The sequence below is a fragment of the Cyprinodon variegatus genome, unplaced genomic scaffold (assembly GCF_000732505.1).
Source record: "Cyprinodon variegatus isolate N-32 unplaced genomic scaffold, C_variegatus-1.0 Scaffold226, whole genome shotgun sequence".
Taxonomy (NCBI): Eukaryota; Metazoa; Chordata; class Actinopteri; order Cyprinodontiformes; family Cyprinodontidae; genus Cyprinodon; species Cyprinodon variegatus.
In genome coordinates, this window is record NW_015150679.1 from 382,926 (window position 1) to 406,316 (window position 23,391).

Consider the following 23,391-nt stretch of genomic DNA (forward strand, 5'->3'; position numbering starts at 1 on the left):
AATATCGGTGGGGTGGCCGATGTCCAATATTCAGTTTTAAGGCCGGTACCGATAGGGGGCCAATTATATCGTGCATCCCTAGTAAATTTGCCCATGGTTAAAATATGCTTTCTGCTTTGGATGAAAACCATCTGACCGTTCAGATAACTGAAGCTGTTGTTACATCGACCCTTAATCTGTTTGTATTAAAATCTCAATAAAACTTTGTTTCAAAATTAATCTTTCAGTGTGCCTCCCCCTCAAGCTCAGAGTAAGATACAACTTTAAATACTGCATTATGTCAGGATAGATAAGCCAAACACATGACAACGTCAGGAAGAAAGTCAGCTGAAAAACTAAAACTTTTCTCTAAAGCTGGTCAGAGAGGCGATAGCAGAAGGCTTATTGTTCTATAATGTGGATTTAAAAGATGGTTCACAGTCACAAGAAAACATGCTCACTTATGCTAGAATAATTTAAATGTCTTATTGACAATTAGCACGAAGCGTTGGGCAAAGATTAATTACCTTTTTGCAAAAAATTTAATTGTTTTGCTATTTTTAAATGAAAACAATAAAAGTGAGATTTTCAGCCTTTGTTATGACTTAATTATCTAAGCTGATACACACCTTAAAATGTATCCCTAATGGGCCCTGTATAATTCAGGTTCTCCGAATAGAGTCTTTCAAGTTACCTTATAAATATTTCAAGCCCACTTCATAAAGTAGAAAACAAAATTTTCCCAATGTTACATTATTTTTTTTCCTCTTTTTTGTAAAGCTCTGCTAAACACCAACCAGAGAATAGCTGCCTGTTTGAAACACATCCAAGTCCTTTTCATACATCCTCTCTGCAAACAGTGCCCTGGAAAGCTACTTCTCTCACAGCATCCCAAAGACATCTCTGTATTTGATCCGGGGTTTATGAGATTGACCAACAGAAAGTAGTCCATACTGTGAAGAGATGTGAAAGGGATACATGCTTTTCCAACATGTTCGATGCATTTGCATTTATGAGACAGTATATTCCAGAACTACCTTTCCCTGCAGTTGTTGATACGAGTCTTTACAGGTACTTCTCTTTAAGCATTGTCTACCCTATCTACAGACTGACAGTTTGGGGATTTGATCTGTTGTTCCAAATCTAAATACTATTTGATTTTATTATTAAACTTTTGACTAATAACAGATGAAAGCTGTAATCTGAACCCCTCCATGTTATTGCTGCTCTGTATTTAGGGCTGTTTTCCTTTAAACTTGAAGGGAAATGGAACTGGAAGGCCTAGATCTTTGGAGCCTCTTCCCACAGGTCTAACACACGTCTTGGGGGCCTGTTAGTTTAACTCTGACATGCATCTCTGCTTTTTCAGAAAGTGATCAACCAATAAGCCCACTAGATTGACTCTGTAGAATATAACTGCATAGTGAGGAGGTAAGTCAGCCATTTGCTTTTAATGTATTGAAACAGGACTGGAGCTTAGTGCCTCTGCAGCAGGTTGTCCTGTCTTTAACTCCGTCCATCCTACCATAAACTCTTGAGACGATTCTGTCACTACTGAGGGAAAGCGTCTCCGCAGCATGATGCTGCCACCACCATATGTTAATCATGCTTTGGCTGAATATAAAGATTAAGAACCAGTTTCCATCTGAAAATAATAAAACAATTGAAACCATAAAGTCTTTAAGCTATAATGTGTAATTTTCCACAACATCTAATAATCAGACTGCAGCAATCTTCCTAAGCTAGCAGCGGCAAGCTGCCGTTCCTTCTGATGTGGTTCCTGAGCCACAGAGGGCAGCATAGCTGGCTGGCTGGCTCAGGACATAGTAGGGTTGTCAAAAGTATCGATACTCAAAAAAGTATCGATACTGAAATGTTGTATCCGGATACAATACTCGTTTTTAAAAGTATTGATACAGTGCCACCACCAGTGGCGCCTAAGCAGTCAATTATCTAAAGTGCAGAATAGAGGAAAATGCACTTATGATTAAATAATTCTGTGCACTTTTCAGTTTCAGACTGTTTTTGTAAGAGGTGCAGCTGCTGAGAATTATTTTTGTTTCTTAACCGGTTTGATATGTGTGCAAAGCATAGACAAGGAAGGAACACTTAATTTTAATTTTATAAGTTTTTTATCAAGCTTGCTTAATATTGTGCACAGCATACAACCTTTATTGTATTTATTTATTGTATTTTATTTATTAATGAAAATATTTCTGAAGAATTTTGGAGTCTTTGTTTTTATCCTTGTGGTATCGAAAATGGTATCGAGTATCGAATATTTTCCTTAGTATCGGTATCGAGTTGAAAAGTTTAGTATCGTGACAACCCTAGGACATAGAGCTCTTTTCTCAGCCGAGGTTCTCACACCGATTCCCTGCTGCTGCTGCTGCTGGAGCTCCCCTTACCTCTGATGTCCGGGTGATTGGACCCCTTTTTTGGGCATTCTGACCAAAGCAAACATGGACTGAGCACGGGAGAAAGATGGGAGTGTGCTCAGAAAAAAACAACAAAAAAACGCAACAACTGGCTATTTAAATCTGCCTTCTTTATAATACCCAGGTTGTTGTTGGTCGTGGAAGGTGTAAGTCTAGTTAATATAGATAATTTTATAGATAATTTTATAAGATCTTTTATATGATCTTTATATTCACTAGTTTGTCAGCTCTGCAATGCCGTAGAACAAAGATGTCTGCCTCCACAAAAGGGAACCCACTCCTATGTCATTATAAATAGCAATTTCTAAGGCAAAGTTAAGAAAAATTGAGACTTTCAGTTCATAGATGATAATAAATAACATACATATAGATAATATATTACATTTATGTCAGTAAATCCCTATAATTGTTACACACTGTACATTTAAAGCAAACTTTTAGTAAGTAAAGGAAACATATAAACATTTGTTTCTTAAGTGTTATTGCAGATGTTTGATTTACAAAAGAAAAAAGTAAATCAGAAATTCGCAGCCCCCGGCAGTACTGTCATGACCCACTAGGGGGTCACGACCCCATGTTGAAGACCTCTGCTCTAAAGAGGGGACTCCATTCATCATTTAAAAGCTGAACTTACTCTTTTTCCAGAAAAGGGAAATAGTTTTTTTTTTTTTTTTAAGTTTCTCTCTAAGTCTGTGCACCAAATAAAAATCTTTTAATAGAATATATAATGTTTAAATTAGTATAGGATAATAAAAAAAATAATAAAATGCTTTAGCAGAGCCAGTCACTAGCACGCACAAGTGGGGAGCAAATAGATACATTAAAAAGATTTAGCGGAAGTAGATTTACTGTACATTACTTCTGTTTTAGTGTTATTTTTGTTAAGTAATACTACTCCTACTTGAGTACATTTTCTGAAAACTCTGTCCACTGAGAGATCAGGAAAATCCAGTAAACAGTAAATATTATCAGAGGAAGTTCTCTACTCTATCCTAACATGCTTGAAAGTTTACACACCCTTCCATTAAGGAAAACACTAAATTCACACTCGTAATTCAAACAACACAAAAACTGAAAACGTAATGATAGAAAAATTCTAAATCATAATTTAGTAAAACAAAGTATTGATTATTTTAAAAATATTTTTTTTAAACAAACTGAACCTTGCTCATGGATAGTGTTGCGCGGATGCCATTTTTTGGCCCGGATACCGATACTCAATACCTGGCTGTGCAGTATCGGCCAATACCGATAGCATCTGTTTGAAATTGATGTGTGTGTATTTATGAAGAACTGCATACTACTTGGATGTAAAATAATTGCCATCATGGCTTTGTCAAGCTGCTGCCTACCTTTGTGAAGCAGGAAAAAGACTAATACAGTGAACCCAGTAGAACTTTTTATTTCCTACCTGGAATGGGAGACAATAGTCGAATAAACGTTTGGCTCTCAAAATAGTATCGGTGCCCTATTTGTTGGTGCTGAATCGGGGCCTCGCCCAATACTGGTATCGGTGCAACACTACTCATGAACAGTGAACCAACATACCTGTCAACAGGTGCAGAAGACTGAACATTTGCTCAACATTAAAGAAAACACACGACCTCAAAGTGTTGCTTTACAACATTTTAGTTCAGGAGCTTCAACAGGCTTATTTACTTGTTTTATTTATTAATATATACATATGTATGTATACATACATTCAATATAAATGTCATGATTTCCAGTTTTTGCAATGTTTATTATTACATTTGTCAATTTTAGTTACTAACAGCTAATTTTTTGTGTCTTTAATGTTGGGCAGTTTTAAAGCACAACTGTACAATTCTCGCTGCAAGTTTTGACTTGATAATTTTTGTAAAAAATAAATAATTAAAATGTACTTGGAAAAGCAATTAGTATGCAAGTAGTTTTTATGTATTTTAGTCTTTAAATCACCAGAACTCGCTCTTAAAGTCTGTCTGAATGCATCATTCTTGCACAATAAATCATTTAAGATCCATCAATTACTCTTTATTTGAGTATCCTTTTTACTAAATATTTTTTTATACCTGAGTGATTTCCTGGACTACTACTAGACCCAGGTTTAGAGGAGTCTGTTCTTTTTTATTGTATCCCTCATCTTCTCAGACTGCTGGAGGTTTCTTGCTGTTAAAGGGGAGTTTTCCCTCCACTCTTTCTTTTTAACCAATCAGTCTGATTTCATCATACTGAATAGCATGTGTTATAATTTGGCGCATTATAAATAATTTGAATTGTGTTGTGTTGCACACTGGTGGTGCTTTGTGTATCACTTGTTGACTGTTGGGCAGGAAGGATCCTATTTACTGTTCTGGTTAAAGAAATGTGGGTCTCAACATAGACAGAGAGAATACTGCAAGATAAACTCCATAAATTGGTCAAAACATTAAACCAAGTTTTTGTTCTGCTTATGCATGTTGATGGTTTTAGATACTGAAAAGAAGTGGGAATAAAGTCAGACCAATATTCTCAGTTTGAAGAGAAATTCCTCTGACTACACGTCATCTTTTTTTCCTCTGTGTTTTACTTCTTCTCTTTTCCAGGAGGAAATTCCTGAGCTGCCTTTTGCCTCATCAATACAAAAAGAGATCTTTTTTTTTGTTCCTCCTGTCTGCTGAAAACGCCACACATCTGCAATGTTTTTTCCCTCTAAACGATCGAAAAGGTTAATGTTACAAAACTCAATCAGCTAACCTTCTTTCAAGAATCGCAAGAGCCTTTTATTTCCCACCGCAGACATCAGCTGCTGTGTTTTTACCAAAAATAAACACTTCCATACCCGAGCCAGCACCACCCGGAAAATAAAAAAATCTGATCTTTTACGTCACCCAATATTCCTACTTGTAATAAATCAAAAACCCAACAGAGCTGGGAGCGGGCAGGCTCCCCCCCGGTGCTGCGGGTTAGCGCCCGCGCTAATGCTGTGGTGCTTTTAGAGCGGCGTGCAGCAGGCTGGCGGAGAGCGGCTCCTGTGCTGTGAATGAAACCGACTCCATTTGTGACAATTGGGAGATGAAAGCTCCAAGTGAGCGCTAATGAGAGAAGCAGCAGGAACACCTCCTTAATACGACAACTTCCCCTCCCTTTATTGAGCAATTACTTTTAAGTAGCTGCTTTGTGAACCAGGAATCCTAATCAGTGATTAACGCTATTGGAGGGGCCGTAAGAGGTGTAATTGGTTATGGGGCCAACCGGTGTTGTTAAGCAGATGATAAGAGCAGAGCGATGGGTCCAGCTGTGATGCTGGCACTAATATTAGATGTTGTTTTTCATATTAATTATTTTTATGATGATTTCCGTTACCAAATATGACCAACAGCAGGTAAGTATGTTTCCTACTTGAATAAAATGTCTTAAATGTTCCTGTTAGACTAAAAGAAAAGCTCTGGTTGTCAGATTACAGTGAAAGACTGAGAAGCAAAGCTCATAGGCCACATAAAAGTCTTTTTTTACATATTTCTAAGTAGTTTGGGGATTATTTTTATCTGTTGGAGAGGAAGATTATACATTGAAGGTTAAGCATATGTTAGCAGATTTACATATGTAGAATATTATCAGGGAGATGTATGCGTGTGTGTTTTAGCGACAGCCATCTGGCTCGAGAGGACTTAGGACAGAGCCGGGTGCATAACATGTAGAGCCTTCTCACACAGAGAGTCCAACGTTACACAGAAAGTAAGAGGCTGTGAGCCGAAGAAACCTAAAATACAGGGAGAGGGTGTTTTTGGCTGCACACGGTGGAAATTATCTCCAAAAACCTGAGCTTGATTTACGGCTGAAAGCTGGAGTCGCCGCCGTCTGTCAGCCTCTGCATGGTGGCGAGGGGAGCCACAGAGTAAAATAAAAAAAACTGGAGGAGGAGGGGGGTGTTAGTCCACATGTGGAGCTGAACTTAAAGTCTAAAGATTCCTGAGAAGGAAGCAACTGGATTTGTTTTTAGGTCTGCAAAGACATCTTATCCAGGAGGAATCCTCGGCTCTAACCGGCGGGTGGAGAGTCTCTGGAATTCAACCCTATGTGGGGTCTTCAGCACCTCCAGGGTCACTGGGTTCATATACATATCACTGCCTGTCCCCTACAAACTATGCACGTCTGCAGCTCATACTTCCAAGGTCAGCAAAAAAAAACACATTACCAAACTATAGTAGAAGAGGGGAACTCATAAAAGTTAAAGGAAGGTTCTCTTTACATTTTGATTTGATAGAAATCCCAGAGGCTAAAGCTAACAGCCAGAAGTAGCAGACCCTACAGGAAGATATCCGCTTTTAACAAACTTTACAGCCTTTGGATTAAATGTTAAACTTTTGCTTTTAAAGAAAACCAATCATGAATGCACTTCTCCTTTGATTTTCCTTTGTGAAACTGAGAGTGGAACGTAAAAACCGTTCTTAATAAGAAAAGCTGATATGAAACCATATAACTTATAAAATGTTAAACATTTTTACGATTCTGAATGTTTTTATTTCAATATTTTCTCTTTTTTTTTCTCCCAGCAAGCACCCAAAAGATGCATATTTTCAGTATAATGAGCCATTGGGTCTTCAGTTGTCGAAATGAAATTATAATTAGGCTGTTAGGGCAGCTTTCAATCAACTCAACGGCTGTGGGAATTCTCTTTTTTTGAAGATATCTACCTGCTTTTTTTACACGAGGTAGCAAACGCTAAACTTTAAATTGATGATCAGAGTTTTTTGGGGTTTTTTCTACCCAATAAGACCCAGCATTTTGGCTCAATACAACATCAATCGAATATTCCGCATAATAAAAGAAAGGAGGAGATGATGGAGCAGTGAAGAGTCCTAATTCCAAACAAAATCTTTTACGCTCAAATAAAAAAACATGTAAGATTGATGGAGGTTTCTGCTGTGCCCTGCCAGCCAAGCGTTCTCGATCAAGCGCAAACAGAACAAACAGTCTGTTAACATAAAATTGCTGTTCCTGTCTTCCCAAAAGAAGAAAATTAAAAACAATCCACTGGACTTTGTTTTCTTTGAGTTTGAGGTTTGTTGAAACCTCGAACTCCTTTAATTTTGAATCGAAAAAGCTTTGAATGAAAAAGGCATCTTGGATGGGAAGCCAAACGTCTTCCAACTTGGAAACAACGTCCAGATTGTTTTTAATTTTCTTATTCTTTTTTTTAAATAAGAGTCTGACAAAATGACCCCCTAACCCCCCATCGCCATACGGGCCTCCTAAAACCGGGCATACACTGTGCGATATTTACATTGTTGCAAGCAGCTACAGCTCAAACTGTGTGACGAAACCACAGGTTTTAAAAGTTCACAGCTCACAATGTAGGTTCTCACGCCGTCGCTCTGATGCGACCTTACGACGGCCGACTGAATTTCAAACATGTTCGATTTTCTCCCGACGTTACAATTCCTAATCGGGAGGTGGTCGTGAGAGGCTGATCGCCATTCGTTACCCCCTGTATACTGCATGACGCACGACGCAGAAAATCGGCCTTAAAGGGGCAAAAAAAATCGTACAGTGTAAGTCCAGCTTAAAATTTTTTAGCTGCTTTACAAAGTCAAACAGAAAATGAACCAGGGTTCCTACAGAATAAGGCAAGTTAAATTCAAGACTTTTAAAGACTTTTTAATGCCACTTGAAATAGAAATTTAAGACCAAATTCACAAGAAACACAAGAAAAACCTGCTTGCGACAACTTAACCCAAAGGTTTATTTTAACATAAACCACTGCACTAATGTTTCAAATTTTGAAAAGCTTCCCATACAGGAAGAAAGCTAAAAACACACAAATGACATTTGAACAATTATTTAACTGAATTCACAAACTTTGTTTTAGCAGGGAACAAAACAAATCAGTTTTAAAGCCACAACATAACCAGTGCTAAGTCTTTTTTGCAGCTATTTTTCTTAGTATCGTTTTCTTAGTATGTTTGATTTGGTGATAAGCGGAGGCGTTGCAGAGACAAGGGTGGAACTAAACTGAGAAATACTGCCTGTTTATCTGTAAGTCGATTTTGACGATTTGTGTTTCGTGTTTCGCATGCTTCGCATGTGACTCCACTGCCTTAATTCCCATCGTTCCGAGCTTGAATGACTTCTTGCCTAAAATCCACTGTGCCTCCTGTATGTTCCCTGGTTTTAGCCATGGAGAAAACTCTTGGCTGGAGCCAATTTAGGTTACATTTACACTTGCTCATATTTTCCAGACACAAAGTTAATGGCGCATCTCCCAAATGTCCCGGCCGCAACAACGCTTTTATTGGTTCCACTATCAGGACGGAACCAATAATTGCGAGCAAAATTGTCAATTTTAACATTTTATTTAGATTACAAAAATAAATTGTAATAAAAATAATCCTATTTATGATGTTTTAAAAAATAAGACATACGAAAGGCTGATTTAAGACATTTTAATACCAATTAAGGCCTTAGTTTTATTTTGAAGAATTCAATGCCTTTTAAGACTTTTAAGGACCCGCGGGAACCCTGATGAACAGTATACTTGGCAAGGCAGACTGCTACAACACAAGCTGAATTAAACTGATCCTGAATTATCCCATTGAGGAACCAGAAAGGTGCAGCCCCTTCAACGCAACCCGGATAAACTCATTTAAGCACTTGGTGTCCGTCCACATGTTTTATCCCCGCATCCTGAACCCAAACGAGCTGTGGCAGAGGTGGAGAGCACATCGTTTTGACATAATTATGGACTAGTTTCGTTCCATCTTCCGCTGAAGAAGCACAGCTGAACCCAGGTCTAAATTAGTATGATATGTATAGAAGAATGATTTAAGACTCTGATGGTTTAGAGATACTAAAGAGGGATGAGAAGTCTTTGGAGTTAAATGTGTTTCAAATGTCAAAGTCAGAAAAATTTGCTTCTCATTGAACCACCGCAGGAAGAGAAACTGAGATCAGAAACAACAGATTATCTTTGTCACATAAAAGTTGAGAGACTAATATTGAGAGAAGGGTTCAAAGCTACAGGCGTTCTTATCTGAGGTCCCAAACAATAAATTGCCTTCACATTCACTGAAATGTGCGGTCGGTGAGGTTTTCTAATGAGTCAAAGAGATATTCATCAAAGGTGGGAAGGAAGGCTTTGTTGTCTTTTCTTCTAAACAAGTCTGAGAGAGAGTAAATGAAGCCAGTCAAATGTCACTGCAAACAGCCGCTGCTGCGCGCACTCAGCTAGTTTCAGAACATGACACCTCTCAGTCTATGCCATGACGGGAATCCTCTACAGCAGAAGCAGGTATTCTCTGCTTCAGCTTTTCCCCTGGGTATTTCAGGTTTCCTGCTCCATTATAAGAGGAGGACATATCCAAGTTGATCTTTAATTTTAAGAAACTTTCTAGTTTCTTTCTCTCATTCCTCTCTGCTTTCTGTAATTATTTAAAAAATGCACCGAATGCACTGAATTCAACCCCATTATCTTTCTCAGTGTTGCTTAATACGTCTGTATTTAAATTAAATAATTAGAAGCAATCGTGAAAGTTTAATACCAAAGAAAAATGATGCCAAAGTTGCAGTGAGGAAGATTTCCTGGCTTTAAAATGCTGCATCATAACTGGGCTGAAACAGAGCTGAGTTCAGTCCATATCCTACTTTCTGGTCTACAATAATAAGTCTAGTCTTTGTGAGAAAGCTGATATTTTATCGATCATCACTTTTAAAAGTACAGCTGTATTTTCACCAGGGTCTGTCCCCATGTGAGGGTTTGGTCAATCTAATGGTCTTATCTGCCATGTTTACAATGAAGATCTTCATTTCAATGGAAGGAGGTGATGAAAGGACAGTCTGCAGGCATGCACAGAAATGATGACCACTATAGAAATCAGGACTACACACTTTGCATCTCTTTTTTTAAATCCCTACAGCAGTTTTAACTCTAACTTTATGAGACAGCTGCTGTTAAAGCACTCTACTGATAAAGTGACCAGAGAGAAGTTACCTCCTACTGTAAGACTAAGCTAATTCCTATTCACTTTGCTTCCATAGCTGTGATGGAGGTTGCACATAGGTAAAAATAAAGCACCATCCAGACGAACCTTGGCTTGCAATTTGACAGGAAATCTGACAGAAAGAGAAAGACGGTGAGAAAAATTAAAAGATGGAGATAAAGTCTGGACATAAATCTTGATGTCTGGCGAGCATGTTGAAACGTGCAGCTTTGCATTTACTGCTAAGCTTGTTTATGCAGGGCAGTATGGATTTCTGGCACATACTCTACCAATACTAAATAAAAAAAACAAAGACCGAAGTGCACATTGAAAATCCTGCATCCTATATCACTGTCATGAAAGGCCAGACCCAAGCGGTGTGTCTGGGCCGTTAGGGTTGGTAGATCTGCTCCTTTTTGAGCTAGAAAGGTGGGCTCCCCTCAGAACCAAGGCAGTTCAAAAATCCACAGCAGTGGTGAAAACTCAAAGTCTTTCAAGGTTTTACCAGATTTCACAATTATTTGCTCACTTTAAAAAAAAAAAAAAAGCATCTGAAGTAACCTTTAAGGGCAATAAAGACGCTGATGCAGGATGTGAGGGAAAAAGTGGGAAAAATTAACAAGAACCGAAGCTGAAGAGTGAAATATTTTATTCTAGAAATATCAAACTTCAAAACAAAAGGCTACAGACCAAAAGCAAAATATTTTTTTTTTAAAATCATAACGCAGAAGAGGAAAAAAAAAAACACAATTTAAGATTTACGCTCAGTTTTACCCAAACTGCAGAAACAATACATGAAAGTTGAGTTACAGTGTTCTTTGCTCTACTTAGAGAAAAAGCTTGCTTTGTCTGAGCTGAGCGCATGAGCCTGTGGTATCTTTGGGGAGACTGATCCACTCAATGGTGGATTTCCTGTAAATTCTCCTGGTGACACCCATGAGGGACTCTGACATAACAACCGGTAGTCAGTTTGCCCCTGGCCACTCAAGCAGGGAGGAATAAAAACAGCTTATGCACATGTTTGAACCGCTCTTAGCAAACAATTAACATATTTTGTTTAAACTTACTGTTAAAGTTTACCTTTTCCCCCTCAAACTAAAAAAAAACACTCCACGGATGTTTAACTTTCCTTTTGATTAGCCCCCAATTTCTTAGCGCCCTTGATAAACCAGACATTATGAAACTGTACTGAGAGTTACGTATTAGTCAGTAATTACAGGAGTGGGTTTTGGGTTTTTTCAAGTGATCCTATCAGCACAGGGTAGATGCCGATTGCACGAAGTGACATTTCCAGAGGAGCTACTGAAAAAATTAAAAATGTTTTATAACTTTTTGCACAGTTTCTTCATAACATATGAACTGAATTATGTTTAAAACAATAAAAAGGAAGGAATTGGAAGAGGATTTAAACAAAATGTTCAAAAACTAGAAGCGCTTTTAATACTATTACTTAACACTATTATTCTAAATATTGAAAGCACAATGACAGGCTGTGTGAAAGATGTAAACATGACTAAGGGTGAAACTTGAAGGTAGTCAGATTGGGCAGAGCGTGAATTTCCAATATGCGTTATAGTGTATCACTGCTCTCCTCCACAGATAAATCTCCAGTAAACATGATTAAATCTGGAAACGATAAAGAGACCCTCTATATTTCTATTTTGCATTGCTAAATTTAAGAATGAGGCTAATTTGATAGTGTTATAATACATAAAAACAACTTTTTAATCATTAACCTAAGGTATAGCATATGCAAAGACATATACTGATATAGGAGATGCTCTTCGTAACCATTCAAATGCAGGCTAAGTTATAGATTTTGGGTCAACCCACATAGTATCTTAAGGAGAACAACTTTGCATTTCTCTGACCGACCAGTCGGGGGCAGCAAAGGGGCAGACATGCCACTAGACTGCAGCAAATTCCCTTCATCCGCAGATAAAGACCTGAATGGTAATAGGGCATTACTTAAAGGTATAGTGGAGGATTTCTGCAAATTTGTGAAAAGACCCGCCCTCTCCAGTTTTAAAGAAAAAAGCACAACCCTATACCCACTCTCTGATTGGCTACCTTTCAGGAAATCCCGCCTCCTTAGGTAGTACCGTTTTCTTCCCTGTTACGGCTAGTATTCAGTAAAGTATCTGCTAGCTAATAGCTGTTCACTTGAAGCGTTTAAATTTGTTAAGTGATGTCATCATGAAATATACCAATTTAACACAGTTTTCATGTGTTCTGACAGCTGTAGGAAAATGCGCTAAAATGATTAACGATAAATTTAGAAATTTGTATGAAGCTAACATTAGCTTCACTGTTTATAGAGAGGAAAGTGAGGCATGAATGAATTCTCCTTTAAAGCTGAAGACAGACATTTACATTTATTATCAGTTTGCTGTAAAATGGAGTGTAATCTACTTGGCTAATTAGCAAAAATAAGGCCTGCTTTTATTGATACATGTTCTTCCGAAGTCTAATGCTGCGTTCACACCGAAGGCGCCAAAAACGCTGAAACACAGAAATCTGGACGCTGTGCAAGATGCTGGATCAAACTGTGCTCAAGTTGCTTTGACGCTCTGTTTGCTTGGTTCTGGTTGTTTACCTGTTGTCACTAGCCGATCCGTACTGGAAGCACGATCCGTACCATCAGCTCATGCACAATTAGATATACATCCTGGTCGAGCTTGATTTCTTTTTTTTGTTAAAAAGACCTAAATTACATTTTTCCCTCCTCAAAAATCGTAGGCGTATTAAACTATATGTTAAAGGTTAAAAATGTATTTATTGAGAAAATAAATAGCTAACGGTTTCGGCTTTGGATTTAAACATAAATCTAGACTTTTTGATTTGTCTGTTTTCCTTTTGTGTTAACCTTATTGTATATAGTGTGTAACCTGAAGAAAGAAACAACTAAAATGCAGATAAACACTACTCGTAGTATGTGTGATGATGACGTCAGAGAAGCACTTTGACAGAGAAAATGTAAAAAGCATCTAAATCGTCTCAGAAAAGTCATGAAACTTTTTTTTAAAGATGTGCATTAGTATTCTTTAGTGAGATAAGGATAGAAATAAGTAATTCTAGTACCATAATTAAATTATTTATGGAAACCCAGATGTATATCTGGCTGTGCACGCACAGATGAGCTGATGGTACGGATCGTTTAGTGACAATCGGCTCTTTTCTGTAGCTTTAAGCTACAGAGCAACTTGGCTTTATTTACCATATGAGTTAGAAAACAGTTTTAAGACGTTTTATTAGCAAGAAAGTCCAACTCCAAGCACACTCATTGTGCTTCAACACCGTGCATCTAAGAATCATTATACAAATATATATATATTGCCCTAAATTATCTTCAGTATTAAATAGAATATTTACCACAACAGTTTTTATGACCGTAGATTATTTTAAGTTCTTTTCAATCAGTTTGATTTTTATAAAAATTGCTAGGGGGCCCAGGCTGCAGAGAATTAAAACAAATCATCACCGATCTTCACATATGTCTTCCAGCTGCAGGATAAACCTAAACCCTAATATTTGATCTGATGTAAGAAATTTTAAGTAAAGGGTCACTGTCTGAGACTCTGTGCGCTCCTGCTGGGCTTTAATCAGAGCAAGTATGTCCCTTAAAGAAAATCTAACCTTGCTCTTTCTGAGCCACCCCTCCTGCCCCAGCTTCTTTGTCCCCACAACAAACATGGCCTCTGACTGCTCATTCCAGCCCCGATGCAGGCCCCTGCCAGACAAAAGACACATTCAGCCCCTCTGCTAAATTGACTTGTCCCTAATTTTTATGCTAATCCTTAATTTTTGTCAGACAGTTTCCCCCACTATGGCATAAAAGAATTAACAAATAAAAACGAGGAGTCTGATAATCTGCTGATAAAGATGTCTTATCCTTTGACAAGAACAGAAGTCTGCAGACGGCTTTATTGCTCCTGTTAACATGTTCAAAATGCTGATACTGATCTAGATCGTAAGTTTTAACATTAAATACTCATGTTCTAACATACAATGGATGCAGATTTTAAGGGGGTGCATCACCCAAAACCAAATTACAAACAAATGTTTATGTACTCCCTAAGCTGCACCCCCTCCACTGCAATTTAATCTAACAAAAAAGACCTTGAAAATGTATGTTTGGCCAGTTTAAGAGAGAAAAAACTAAGAGTTATTTATCATATTTCTGGTGGATAAGTTAAAAAAGGCGTATAGAGATGTATCTGATTTGATAAAAAAGAAAATTAAGAGAAGTACCTCAGTTTTATAATAATTCAAGGTATTGTTTTAAACCGCATTGATCCTAGGCAGGTCAGGAAGTAAAGAAACGGGGCATATTGTTCTTGCCAGTTAATACCAGTAAAAAAAAAACAAAAAAACAAGAAAACAAGATATTATTTTAGTTTTTCAGGTGCTCTTATTTTATTAGAGCATCTGGGAAACTAAGTCTGCCTTTCTGGTCCAGCAGTGGTCTGGCTTAAATCGTACTTGAAGGACAGGGACTTTTTGTGCACTGGTCTCTTTTACCTCCTCTTGGATTGAGGAGGTAAAAGTGACATTTTGAAAATGGAACAAGACATTTTACACTTAAAATAAGAAAACACAATTGCATTGTCTTATTTCAAGTGCAGGTTATCTAATTATCTTTTCTTAAGATTAAAAATACTCATTCCATTGGCAAACTATCTCATTTACCTATTAAAATTAAGGGTAAAGACAGTTTATTTAAGACATTTTATACTTATTTCTAGATCTTTTTCCAGTGTGACTTTCTGAACTTAAATCAGAGATGACAAAGATCAAATGTGGTGTTCCCCAAGGGTCCATTATAGGGCCGCTATTGTTCAATATCTGCAAGCTTCCCCTAATTTAGACCTTCATAAACAAAAACATGCGTTACCATAACTATGCAGAGGGCACAGAGCTGTACATTACAATGTCACCCATCCAAGCCCTTGGTCAATGCATGGAAGAAATCAATGAATGGACACAAAAAAAAAGGGGGGGGGGGGGAAGAACTAGTATTTAAAAGTTAGCCTACAGCTTCAGTTAATCCAGCTAATGATGGACTCAGACCTGAACCTTCAGGGTAACATAAAGTGAGTAACAAAGTCAACCTTCAATCTAAAGAACACTTCCAGGATTAAAGGACTAATGTCTCCTCAGGATCTCAATCAACTAATTTATGAGTTAATCTTTAGAAGAATTGATTACTATAACAGAGTCCTCAAAGGTTTCCCTAAAAATCGGTATCACACAGCTGCTGATGATCCAGGATGCTGCTGCCTGCATCCTCACTAAAAATAAGAAAGTGGAGCGCATCAGCCCAGTTTTTAACTCACCGTCTCTAGGAAAATAGAATTTAAAATACTTCTGTTAAACTATAAATCACTGAATGGATTAGCTCCAAAATACATTTCAGAACTATTGTCAGCAGGGGTGGGTAATTAAAGTCCTCGAGGGTCGGTGTCCTGAATTAAACCTTCAATATGCAAGTTCTCCAGTCAAGGTAATCCTCTAGTTCTCGGATTCTGGTGTGTTGGAGCATGGCCATCTCTGAAAGTTGAAAGTATTACCTTACATCATTTGATGCTTCATGTTTGAAGCTGTTCTGCTACTTTTTGCTGTTGAGTTTGCTGTTCCTTATTTTCTCTCTCTGCTCTCATCTCCTAATGAAATCCCACCATAAATGTTGACCAAAACAATAAGATCCTCCCTGACATCTTCTCACATCAGGACACATTTCTATCTCTCTCTGGAGGAGACTTCTCCTCTTAAGGTGTTGGACAGACTCATCCTGCTGCAGGAAAAACAAAACCAGGCTGCAAAATTCAAAGGCTATACAGTACATCAACTCTCCTTAGTTGGAAATACTAAAAGAAATATGAGGAGGGATCCTTATCTCTCTGTAATAACCTGAGATGTCCCCTAGGAGGCACTGACCTTACTTTCACATCTACTGTGATAAAAAGAGGGTAAAATGCTGACTCCTGATCTCTCTCCTTACAACACGGGTTTTAAAAGGATCCTTTAGCAACACTGTATGGACATAATGTATGGCATGTATGCATGAGAGCCTAGTTTTATTGAGCTAACCAGAGAAATATAACATAAGCATGGTCTGTGGTCATCGTTAAAGAAAATTCTGAACATCAGAGTAAATATTTTCCCTGTTGTATTAGAAGCCCATCTTTCTGTTAGCTGGCCTTACTAAACCTGACCTGAAACTAGAGATCAGAGCTGGTTTATGAAGAGTGTTTGATTTTCAAAAAGGTTGGATGAATTAGTCAGGAAAATGAGGAAATGTTGACCAGGAGCTCAATCAACACAGGCTGGGGAACCGGACATGAAAACAAGGACCCTGCTGCAGCCTCTAACGGCGCCACAAAGTCAAAATACTGCAAACTCAGAATCAACGTGTGGAAAAGCTCAGGAACCGTCTCCCAACACAACCCTGTCTCCTAAAGGAAACACGGTCTGGAGCATCAAGCCTGCTGATGAGGAGTTTGCATAAGTGACCTTTCAACCAGCTACACTAATGTACCTTTACTAGATTGTATTCCTTAAAACGATTCAGGCGATCTGTTTCCAGCTTGTAGAACTAAATCATCTGAGAAGCATTTTGAACAGAAGAATATATTTTTTTCACGGGGTTTCATTTCCCTTTCTGATTAATAACATATTTTATATTAATAATGTATTGCTGAATTGATTGCACATTTTTTAAAGTAGCTTTTTTTAGTAACATTTAATCAATTTTTAATTTAATGTGACATTTAATAATTTAATTCTGAATTTAACAATTTAATGGTATAGTTAGTTATTGGATAATTATATTATATTTTAATCAGGTATTAAAAATGTTTGTAGTTTTTTGCACTACCTCCTTGCAGCATGGAGGTTCTGCGTTCGATTCCCAGCCTGGGGTCTTTCTGCATGGAGTTTGCATGTTCTCCCTGAGGATGCGTGGGTTCTCTCTGGGTACTAAAGGCTGATTTATACTCAGAAACCAGGTCGTCTGCGTGTGTCGCAGTTAACGCAGATATGCCCCGCCCCTTCCGCAGACACTCTGCTGCACCTCTCCGAAATTGTAGGTGACTGCAAACAGGAGGCCTCTGATTGGTCAAATCTTCATCCGCTCTACACTATGTTTTGTTTGTATGACTGCCATAGTGGAAAACAACTCGTGAAGATAGACCGACTAGAAGAGCGAGGTGTGCAAGAACGCTGGGACCCTTTTTCCACCTGGATCCCCGCTCTTTTTCGCCCTCATGTCCCTCCATTGTCACACAAACTTGCCCCCACTTCCTCACCGCCTCGGCTGTATCTAGACCCACAGCTAGTTCCTGATTGTCCCTCTTGCGTTGTGGCGTGGAATAACATAGCACAGACCACGCTTTAAAATTGGGCATAAATCTAAAATATCTGCGACAAGCTCACTGCGACACACTGCTGCGGGAGGATAAACAGTCCTTAAGGCTTCCTCCCACAGTCCAAAAACATGACTGTTCTGTTAATTGGTTCTCTAAATTGCCCTTAGGTGTGTGTGTGTGTGTGTGTGGTTGTTTGTCTTTTTGTGTCTATGTGTTGCCCAAGGATGCACTGGGCTTCCTTTAGGGTGTACCCGGCTTCTCGCATATAGACTACCAAAGATAGGCACCGGCCCCACAGTGACCTGAGAAGATAAATAAATGTTAAATCTTTGGGAGCCTCTGCTCTCTGGGAAATATAGGTGACATTTCTATAGAATTATCAAAGATTTGTACAGTTTTTCTTTTTTTCAGTTTATCTACAGCTCTGTTTAAAGTCTCCACAATGAGACGCATTCTTGTCCTTCAAGCAAAAAGCAGCCTTATTATTCTCAAAGTTCTAAGAAAACCATACGGCCACTTATGAGAAAAGGAATTTCAATGAGTTTGTTTTCAAGGATTGTTTCCAGGTATACCTGCTATGAACAAAACATCTTCCTACAGACGGAAACATAGAAAGAAAAGAAAAGTAAACAAGAAAGAGAATAGTTTAAGTATAACAGAACTTTATGGAGCAGAAAACAAATAGGTCTGTATTTATTTCATAGCTCTTTCATTTCCAGGGTCTACGTGAAGCACCTCATATCACCTTGTTTGTTTCCCTCCCCGTTGAGCGGTGGGCAAACCTGAAAAAGCAGCCGTCTAAGAACAACCTTCACAAAGCCAACATCTGCAGCACCAGAAGATCTGAACTCAAACCACAAACCCCCACTGGCAGCCGTGTTTTCAGCCTCACAGTGTGATCGCTACACGCCGAATTTCATAACCGTTTCCCCGTTTTGGAAATCTAGGGCTCTCAGGGGGGTTTGAGGGTAGACGTTTAGATAATGCTGGTGTTACGACACACCATCTAGACAGGAAGGTGGAAGCTACACGGCTGCGTACCATCAGCTGGTCTCGCCGTTAGAACATCTTGGACGCTGGAGACTTCACAACGAATTCAGAAAAAGGTTTGATGGTTACTTGAAAACAGCAGAAACAGGTTCGACGGAGCGCTGCAGTTTTTTTTTTTAAAACGCATGCAGGGGACACCATCGGCTTTGAAAACATGTATTCTCCTCATACTTTTCGTCATTTGCAACCTGCTTCCTGCTTTTTACCGTACTCTTATTTAAATAAAATATTTTTGATACAATTTGCATAAATCGTAACCTAAGTTGTTCCTCTTTGAGAAAAAAAAAATCCCTCCTTGCCTTTAAAAAAAAAAATCTAACCAAACAGTTTGTATTTATATTCTTTAACTGGCTTTTCTGAAATAACCCCTTTTATTTCTTTTTATTCTATATTTAAAAAAAGGACTTAACTGAAATTCAATTATGCTATGCATAATAACTTCAGATTTCAACCTTACACACAAACACCTTTACTCACTAAATTGCAATTATTGTGTAGAAACTAAGACCAAAGCTGTTTTTTTTCTTTATGCTAAATAAACCATCGTGTCTCTGGGGATGTAAAAAAGCACTCAACACAAGGCTTCCTGAACTCACACATGACTGCTAACCACAGCACTTGCACTGTTTATTCAGTATTATTCATGCAGCCCCCCCTTCTCTTCCCACATCTAAGATGTCAGCACTGTAAGCTGCTCAGAGAGCCTCATTCTCACAAGTGTTCTTAATTTAACACCTTTAACTGAACCACATTTGATGATTGATGAATATGACAGTCTAATATCTGATCTTTGAGTTGGGGCACTGTCCCAGGCCTGCTCTGTCCTTTTCTTTAAGCTGACAGCTGGAGCTTCAACAGCAGCAGAGATAAGAATTCATAAGCATGAATGTTCCAATTAAATGTGAGGGAAACCTAAAGACTGGCTGATCACTGATATCAAAGCTTGAAAAGTCTGGGATACCCGGAATACCTTTATGGGCAGAGCACAACACAAAAGTGTTAGTGAACTTTTTTCATGTAGCATTTATAGATGTTTGAGATCGGCCTGTTTTTCAGTGTAGTCCTGTTTCTCTGACTATGGCTGGCTGGATGTGCTCTCTTTATCCTCTGACATGGAGGCTGGCTCGGAGCTTGTCTACCTGGCTGTGTGTTTCCTGGATGGGGCCGCCTTTAATAGTTGCCTTTTTTATGTCTGCTTCTGCCTCCTTTAACCCCAATCGGCCTCTGCAGATTGCCGCTCAAAGTGCTGGAGGTTTCTTCCAGTTAAAAGGGAGTTTTTCCTCTCCACTGTCGCTACAAGCATGCTTAGTTTGAGGGATTGCCTTCCAGTCAATGAGTCGATGCAATCAACTGGTTTTCCTTAGATAGAAAACTTTCAATCAATTTGACTGGATGATCTGGTGAACCGTTATAGAAATAAACTGAATTGAATTGAACCGGGGCTGCAGATTTAATTCAATTGAATGAATCAATGCTTTACTGATCGAAATGGGAAATCAAAAGTAATAAGTCATGTTTCTATTTTTCTTTATAACCACTTGTTTTAGAAGGTATCTGCTGTAGGCAGGAAGATTATCTGTCTTGCAGCGGATCTGGAGAAACATCTTCCTGAAGACACTGTGTTGTTATTTTAACAATCCCAGGAAGAGAATGCTGGCTGTTGTCCATAATCTTCATTTTATGAGGAACTCATTATTGTAAGGTTCTGGAGGAGTTTATAAAACAGATCCTTTATCAGCTTGTTGAGCCTCTTTAAGGTATAGTGGAGGATTTCCATAAATTTTTGGAAAAAAAATACACATGTGCAACCCTGTACTTGCTCCTAAAAGGAAACACCTATAAAACATGCACAAGCCCATTTCTCATCAGGGAGATGCAGGAACACGATAAGATGGTCTCTCAGTTGGATCTCATCTCACCCATATTTAAATATAAAAAAGTTTCCCCACAAATTAGACTACTGGTACATAAGAAATTCTAGTATATGTGTCTGTGCTTCAGTGGAATTTTTTACGCGTTTGTGGGGTAAATACGGATCTGTGGACACTGTTTAACAACTGAAAAAGCAAATTACAAAATAAATAAACTTATCTTCCTGGGAAAATTACAATTTAGAGGTAGATAACTTCTACTAGCAGTGATGTTAAATAGATTTCTCCAAATACTTTGCCAAACTTTACCTGTCGAGTAGAAACTTTGCAACCGAGGCATCAGTGAAAAAGCCTTTCTCTTCTTCTCATACACTTTATAGACAATTTTTCTCTTATGACCCTCGGTTATTTTCAAAGAAAGGCGAGCTTCAATGACTGTCTGAAACTGTAGCACACCACACATAATCACCTGAAACTGCGCAGAAAAAGATAGCTAACAGGACGAGCACGTAGGACGGCCTTACATAAGAATGATTGACAATTAGGAGGACTACTTATTTTGATGATCCACCCGAAAAAAGAAAATCTTTTAATTGAAAGCTGATTAACAGGTTTTTGCTGAACTGCAATCATCAGCATCAGCTGTGCTGAAGCAGGGAAACCTCTAAAACCTGCAGGACTGCGGCCCTCGAGGACCAACTTTGGGGATGCCTGATGTAAATGTTTAATACGAGTTAAACATCAACCAACAACAACATTCTAAATTTTAATACACAGACAAACGTTTACTGTGCATCTCCACACCCATCTGTCATTCCTTCAGCTCTCCATCTCGCTCATAACTGATAAAGATATATAAAATGTTGATGGCAAAACTCTAATTTAACAAAGTCAAACAGACCCAAAGCCAAATATTCCATATTTGGTGTAATAATGAGTTTCACCGTTAGAGGAGCTTTGCTGAACTTTCTATTTTCTGTTCCAGATGTTATTTGAATAGCAGCTTGATCTCCAATTGTTCTTTCTTTAGATAAAATAACAAATGAAACCAGCATTCTCTGGATACAGACATACCAGCTGCAGGTGTAGTAACCAATAGTTCTGTCCTCAGCGCATAAAGGTGTAATTTATAATTGCAGAGTTGCAAAATGTATAATGATGTAGCCTAAAAATGGACGATTGCTGCTAAGTAACAACAAATGCAGTCATTTAGTAAAAAAATAAGTTTGGATAACAGATGACTGATGGTGCAAAACTCCTACGTCAGTCAGGAGCATTGCAAAAATGTGTTCTTAGAGAAATAGAAAAATGGTGAATGTGACATTTTCTGCTAAATCATAAGAACGGTTTTTGCATGAGGTCCATTGAGTCGATGCAATCCGCTGGTTTTCTGACTGTATGATCGGGTTGGGTTGTCTCTGTAAATTGCCTTGAGATGACATGGGTTGTGAATTGAAGCTAAACAAATAAAGTCAATTGAACTGAATTGGGGATCCTTTCTTTAACAGGGACAAGAAGCTGATCAGAGAATACAGAGCAGTCAATGGGAGGAAACCCCTGAATATTTTTTGCAAACCACTCTAAGTTTATTTATCTTTTAGATCTACATGCAACAACAGGTTTTGTCAACCTGAAAAAAACTAAAAGTATGAAGACCTCCTATAAAAACAAACCAAAGGGCCTGTTAATGTCAGACATGCAGGTTATGTGCAACCGACGAAACATGCACGGTCCGTCGTCAATCTTCACGTAGCCACAAGCACCTCAAACCTGATGGTTCAGCACATGATTACACAACAAACTAGCTTTACTGGTGTGTTCTTTGTGTTAATACCTGCAGGATCAGACTGGGTGCCCTCTCCTATCTGTTTGAAAGGGTTGAATTTGGGTTTGGGTGCGACGACGGGGGCGAACTTCTTGGGGGCCTGCTGCTGAGAGATGGAGATGCTGGCGCTTCCCAAAGATGGAGTGGTCTCCATCCTGGCAGATATCTGTCCGCTCTGGTCATTTGGTGGGTTCCACATGGCTCTGAGGGGGGAAAAAACACATTATGAAATCATTCTGCGGAATCTATCTATAAAAAAGTGAAGTAAAATCTTTCTGGGCACAAGAAGTGGAAGTAATTATTTTGTGCATAATTTAGATCCCCTTGAAACCGCACTATTGTGAAAGATTTTAAAGCAACTGCCGTAAAATACGAAAAGGAGCGACCCGGGGTGCGCTTGACATGTAACAATGTGTCCGTTCTGATAAAGAACCTAAGCGGAGAAGGAAATCGCTTTGAACCCAGACTGTGATCCTCGTCTCTTTGCCTGCACACCATCAACAAATCAAAAGCGTGATATGCGAGACAAAGAGCTGTGAAAACAAAGTATTTTTTTAAAAACAGAAGGAGTATTGAAAAAAAATGATGTAATGCATATGTAACCAAAAACATTTTTCGAGTGTTGACAGCTGTCAAAAAGAGAAGATAGGATCAGTGTGGGGGAAATGTAGATCATTCTGATATATAAACCATGAAGGAATTCAATTATCGTAGTATATCTGTGGGGTTTCTTTCCTCTCTGAATGTAGAAACTAATTAAAATCCATTTTAAAAAGTGCCAATCTGCCCCTCGACCTGAGAGCTAATAAATATGCTGACTCCATTTAGATAAGTTGCATCCTGTGTAAAACAGTTACAGTACAGACAACAGCATCAGAGATTAATACAACTTCCAGAGGCTGAGGACACAAACATCCAGTATTT

The 23,391-nt window shown here is 38.4% G+C and overlaps 1 protein-coding gene across 1 annotated transcript in view; it reads right to left on the minus strand.

Annotated features, from left to right (window-relative positions):
• LOC107088661 (lipoma-preferred partner homolog) overlaps positions 1–23,391 on the minus strand; it is a 98,528-nt gene that overhangs the window by 8,432 nt on the left and 66,705 nt on the right. Inside the window, exon 3 of the mRNA XM_015380963.1 lies at positions 22,477–22,670. Within this exon, the coding sequence (XP_015236449.1) occupies positions 22,477–22,666 (190 nt within the window). The 5' untranslated portion in view covers positions 22,667–22,670. The remainder of the gene's footprint in view (positions 1–22,476; positions 22,671–23,391) is intronic.